General features: G+C 38.2%; 2 protein-coding genes across 3 annotated transcripts in view; one reads left to right on the top strand and one right to left on the bottom strand.

The window, feature by feature from the left end:
* efcab14 (EF-hand calcium binding domain 14) overlaps positions 1-4,403 on the top strand; it is a 10,154-nt gene extending 5,751 nt beyond the window's left edge. For both annotated transcript variants that reach the window (XM_014030228.1, XM_014030219.1), the window contains exons 7-9: positions 838-946; positions 1,027-1,158; positions 2,937-4,403. In XM_014030228.1, coding sequence (XP_013885682.1) covers positions 838-946; positions 1,027-1,158; positions 2,937-3,115 — 420 coding nt within the window. In that variant the 3' untranslated portion in view covers positions 3,116-4,403. The remainder of the gene's footprint in view (positions 1-837; positions 947-1,026; positions 1,159-2,936) is intronic.
* Positions 4,404-5,776, bottom strand: znf830 (zinc finger protein 830). The gene has a single exon (XM_014030240.1). It carries the CDS (start codon positions 5,572-5,574, stop codon positions 4,555-4,557), a length of 1,020 nt encoding a protein of 339 aa, XP_013885694.1. The 5' UTR covers positions 5,575-5,776; the 3' UTR covers positions 4,404-4,554.
* Between the last annotated feature and the right edge of the window lie 172 nt (positions 5,777-5,948).

Genomic DNA, 5,948 nt, shown 5'->3' with positions numbered 1-5,948 from the left:
GGAGCAATGATTGTCAGCCTCGTGGCTTTGTTTACGTTATGGTTCATTTGCAAAAAAGCACAATGTGAATGCAAACCGCACCAAACGAAAAAAAAAAGTCCATTTTTGGTCCGCACCAAACAATTGGACCAAAGGACTTTCCTGGTCTGAATACACCCTTAAAGTTCCTGTGACAGTTTTTTTTTTTTGTAAAAAAAAAATGAATGCATTTTTTGAAAGACATTAACTATGTGCTTTTTTTTAAAAATCATGCTGCTGAGATGAACAGCTGTGGAGATATTTACATGTGAAGAAACAGGCAGTGATGTCAGAGGGGAATGTCTGCATGTGAACATAGAATTGTTACAATAGCCAACAACACAGACTGTACAAAATAATCTGATCTGTCTTTAAATTATTTTTGATTCATATTTCCAATAATGTTTCAGTATGTAAAGACTAGGGAGTTCACTTTCTTAAAGAATGTCACTTTGATGTCACTCCCTGTTCCACTTGGGCTGACCTAAGTTTAATATCCATTAATGTAACAAAATGGATAAAGCATGTGTATTATGCAAAGTTTCTTAAATATAAAGATGTTTTCTTTGATATTTTGTATTTGATGGAAATGCATGTCACAGRCACTTTAAATCTGTGCTTTCCGTGAATGGCACACGTTTTAGTAAGGTTTGAGTTCTTCAGAGAGCATTTCAGTACTGCCTGGTTCACCTTCAGCTCCAACTTTCAAAAGTTACTTTGCCAGCTAAATGCTAAACTCCACACTTCAAACAACAATTTATAGTTGAGCTGAAATGAATAAGATACACAGAGAGTTTAATTGGTTGTTTTAATTTGCAGTTGCAGAGTAATGATGCAGCAGCTCCAGTAAGAATCATCGGTGAAGACGCTGTAGCTGAGAACAACAAGGAACCGAATACAACTAAAGCGACACCTGAGGATGTGAAGGGTACAGCCTAGGATAAAGCGGTTTATCACAGTGATTTCCTTTACTTGTTCTTCTTGTGTAACATTTTGTGTGTTTGACAGAAATTTCCTCTCCWCTGAACGAGACACAAACGAGCAGACGACCCCGCTTTTTGATCCCAAAACGAATTAAGAGAAATGCTGGAATAAACTGTCCAACAAGGGTGATCCTGCCTGGTGTCAGCTCTCTGAAAGGTGTGCCTCACTATGATTCACCGTTTATTTAAAGCATATTTGATCATTTCAGAAACACTTTCATAGTAAGATTAAACAGATATAGGTGTCTGCTTGTTGTTAGGTCAAGCATGTCATTTGTTTATTTTTTGATTAGTTATAATCAAAGTTATGGTCGTCAACTATACCAACAGGCAGCAAGTAGAAGCTTTATGTAATGAGACTAAAGAGCCATCCACACCTAGAGCAATGACAATAACAGCATGAGGATTCACACTACTGAGTGCTAAGTTTCTGTAAATAATGTTACCAAGCACACTGCTTGTTCAAGCTGTGTGTATATCTCAGAATAGATTTTAACAAGAAGCTTTTAAAGACTCTAACTCTCTGTTACAAGAACTAACCTTTTAAAGATAAATGTATCTTTGAGCTGTCGTTATTCAGATATAATTAAAGGGAGCATATCGTGCAAAATCCACTTTTTTAGCTGTTAAATGCATATTGTTGTGGATTTARAGTCCAGGAGTGCAGAAAATTTAAATTTCCTCTCTCCTGTTGCTGTGTAAATATCTTTATATTCTGTTTGGTAGGGCTGGGCTATATGGCAAAAAAATTATCATGATGAATTTTTTCATATCGTCCGATCTCGATTAGTATCATGATTTTTTTTTTTTGTTAATCTAAAAAGTGACCGAAAAATAATTTAACAAATAAATAGCTACAGAAATTTTAAAAAATGGCTGTTATTTCACTTTCACTAATATAACCAATAGCTGTGGTTCAGTAGAACATGAAATTATTTTTTRCATGGTATTTAAAAAAGTATTTACCAAGAAAAAAAAGAACATTTACTGGTATGTGTAAGTAGTAGAGTCTCACATTAATAAAGCCGACAGAACTTACAGAAAAGTTTTTCTCCAGATGAATGAAGAACTGCTGGAACATTGTTCTGTCCTAAACATTATACTAACAGTGCTTCATTTTTCTGTAGGACGCTTTTGTTTTAGCGAGTCGCGCATCGTGGCTCACTTTTCCTTTCTCCCCCTCCCTCTCTTTCTTTGTCGGGAGAGGAGCTCAGAGCTCACCCTGTGTGCCTGTTAGCAGGTAAAGGCAGGTACAGGAAGCGACAGCGGCCAAAATACCTCAGAAACTYACCCAAATAAGKGAACTCTGTGAGATTCAGCGTTTTATACTGGATTACTTTGGTTAATTCTGCGATTCGGTCTGTGTTTCCTTAACAACTTATAAACAGAAGTGGTGCAGGAGAGGGTGGATTCTGATTGGCTGTTGTCGCTCACATTTCCGCYATGTTTGATCGAGGAAGAGGCTCACAGCTGATCACYGTGATCGACCTGAATTATTTCTCAATCAGTAATTTTGATCAAATAATCGCCCAGCATCTTATTAGCAGACTTGTATCCTTAGCTGCTTAATAAATGTTATTTTAAAACTTTTTTTTCAAATTATTTCCTTAACTAATGACAAATAGAAATTTAATAAAGATTAATATTTAACTGATAATATTCATGGTAATAAAATGTTAATTTTTCATCACCATAGAAGAGGTGTTCTTGAGAAATATGGTAGGCTGTCACTTTTTTTAAATAGGTCGAGCTGCTCCAAAATAGACCCCAACCATTTTTGCCACTACTATTAACTGATTTGAGCAACTAAATTGCAATGAATTTATGCACCTAATTGTTGTTTTTATTTTATTTATTTTTTGTTACAAGTTCTAGTGAGAACATTTGTTCATAATTAAAAAAATTTTAAGATTAATTGTTTCTGCATCTTTTCAGACTTGGAAGACATCTTCCTGTTAGCAGGCGTTGGACGTAATTCACTTGGAGTTACCCACCAAGACTTGAAGAACGTGTTTGGACCATCGACCCCCAGCGAAGGAGCTTTGGAGTGCTATGATGCTGACGGAGACCGGAGGTATTCCCTGTCGGAGCTGAGAGCTGCTGTGGATATTTGAACGCATCCTTGACGTCGGCAGTGAACAGTATTGAAAACCCAGCGGGGTCTGAGGGGGTTTGGGGTTCCCAGCCCCTTTCTGCAATTGCTGCACTTTTTGTGAACTGAATATTTAACTTACTGATTGTGGAAAAAAAAAAGTGGCACTGGTATGCCCTCTCACCACTCACACCCTTTACTCCCCTGAGGTTCACTTTAAGATATCAGCCACAAAGCATTGCTTAYCTTTTAACAGCGTTCCACGAGTCCCTGTAAGTAAAATGTCACTTAATTAGCTAATTCTTTGGTTTATGTTAGTAAACCATTGATATGTGTTTTTTTGAACCCTATTATTCATCCTCAGTCTTTAACTTGTGCTCATGTACTTGTAGTTTTTTTTTCTCTGTATTTTTTATTTTTGTTTTAGCTACCAGTGAAATAGTTTGAGATACTTTTATCAGTCCGCTGCATAYGAACCTATCTGAACATCTGGTACAATTTGCATAAAGTTAATTTAAAAAGACAAGAAGTAGAAGTTATGAATGTTTACAAGTGACCACTAGAAACAGCCTTTTCAGGCTTTGGTCATTTTTTTTAAAATGATTACTTAAGTTATAGAAAACACAAGTACAAGAGTCACAGTCTTTGTCTACTCTTTTAAAGCTAAAAGAAAAATGTAAAGTTTGTTTTTGTTTCTTTATCTTGTTCTAACTGGGATCACGTAATTGATCTGAATCGTCTTGATTTTGTATTTTTCATGTTTTGTAGATTTGAAGGGCTACAAACACCTTGAACTGGTTATTTATGGGGCATATGTAGCAATAAGCAATGGTTTAAAAAACGGCACACGTTGCTCACAATATGTAACAGGTAGTATAAGAAGCACTGACTATTATTTCCTTGATTCATCTTAATGGTTTAATAATGGTGTGTTTACATTCGCAAAATGATCATATTCAGACTTTGCTCTGCACTGAAAATGTATTAATCAACTGGTTAGCTTGTTAAGGGTTTGAGTTGTTAAATTTATGGTCTGAATCACAGAGTTCTTTTAACAGTTTAGTTGTGCTGTGCATGTTTTGTGTGTCATGAACAAATCTATCAAATTAACCTGTAATTGTTTATGCAGGACAATGTTTAGTTGAGCTCAGTGTGTCAGGGCTTCGGCCTTCATCGTGGCTTCAATTTTGGGTCCACAGTGCAATGTATACGAGAAATTTTATGATTGKATTTTTGTTTAAGCATAAATTAAAACAGTCAAGGGTTTGATTTGGTTGATTTACTTGGTAATAATAAACTGAGAAGCCTCATTTCTTTCACACGTGCAATTTTTTATAATCATTTTTTGAAACATACAAAATCTTATGCGATCATTTTTGTAACAAAAACATATTTACAAATCTCTAAATGTTACTTTTTTGCACAAAATAATTCCTGTTACATTTCTATAAATCACAACCACTAAGCCAGAGCCCCTTTAGCCCTCCAGTCCTGGGACAAAAGCCCCAACAACACCTCTTCATCATCATCCTCCTCTTCTTCAACGCTCTCTGTTTCCATCCGTTCGCTCTCTTTGGGCGCATGTTTGCTTTTCAGCACATCCCTCTTATCTCTGAGCAGTTCAACTCTTTTATAACACTCAATTTGTTCATCAATTTCGTCAATCTGACGTTCAAGACGCCCTTCTTCGTCGTCCTCTGCCACGATGGCTTCTGATTTGGTGTTAACCTGTCTTATCTCCTTTTGAAACTCTTCCCACTCCTTGTCCATTTGATCCTTGGGCGCGTCGACATTACGCACTTTGGCGTCTCTGACGGGATCGTCGAAAAAGCCCTCGGGCAGCGCCTCTGCGGTGTTGTCTTTCTTTTCAGCGCTCTTTTCTTGCGCGTCTGCTTTGAGGATGGATCCCGAATGGGAAATGGCAGGTGTCGGTGGGATGGAGCAGTCAAAGAAGTCAGATGGTAATCCTGCGGCTTCAACCTTCTGAGCAGGATTCGCCTCGCCAGTTTCTTCGTCGTCCTCCTCGTCGTCGTAAACTCCTGCCAATAGACTGAGTCCTGCAGACCTTTGGGCAGAAGCTTTGTCGCTGGGCTTCTCGAAGAAATCTCCAGGTACACCTTCAGCTGGTGCCGACTGACCCGCAGGCGACGCTGCCTTTACCTTTTTCCCAGTGCCGTCTTCGTCGTTGTCCGAGGCTTTCCTCTTCCCGGTTTGACATTGTGGTGCCGCTGGTTGACTTTTCCCGGACTTCAGTTCAGCAACTTTTTCTTTATGTTGCTTCCCGAGAACATGAGCTGGCCACAGCAGTTCAGACTTCACCTGCACACCGCACACGGTGCAAATGAGGTGGCCCAGGCTGTTGTATTTAGCGAACGGAGACTCGATGCGCTTTTTGTCCGCGGTTTGTCTTTGTTTCTCCCTCATCAGCCGCCGGAGCTCCTCTTGATTTACCACTTTCTTTCCCTTTTTGGAGGTTGCCATAATTGATAGCACAGCTTCTTAGCTAAATTGCGCTCGTAACACCAGTAAAATAAAATAACTGCGTCTCACAAATATGACGACAGCATTTCTTCTTCTGTGGTTCAATCGTGGTATGCAGACTTCATTATACTCATTACTGCCACCAACTGTATCGGCTGACCAAAACTTAAATAAATGCTTTGTGTGTGTTTTATGTCAGTGGTTCCCAAACTTTTCATCTTCTGACCCACAAAATATCCATGACAAAAACTTGTGACCCCAAATATTACTGGTCTGAGTATACAAACTCCGTTAATAACCCTAAAAACACAGGCTTTTTGACAATCTAAACAGCTTGTACACAAATATAAATACTTATTTATACTTATTTTGTG

This window comes from Austrofundulus limnaeus, unplaced genomic scaffold (assembly GCF_001266775.1).
Source record: "Austrofundulus limnaeus strain Quisiro unplaced genomic scaffold, Austrofundulus_limnaeus-1.0 Scaffold6, whole genome shotgun sequence".
In the NCBI taxonomy this organism is placed as follows: Eukaryota; Metazoa; Chordata; class Actinopteri; order Cyprinodontiformes; family Rivulidae; genus Austrofundulus; species Austrofundulus limnaeus.
The sequence above is the reverse complement of the archived record's forward strand: the minus strand, read 5'-3'. Positions and strand labels throughout refer to the sequence as shown.

Bases quoted from the DNA above. Each gene is read 5' to 3' on its own strand.
- znf830 (XM_014030240.1), bottom strand. From the start codon at position 5,574: ATGGCAACCTCCAAAAAGGGAAAGAAAGTGGTAAATCAAGAGGAGCTC.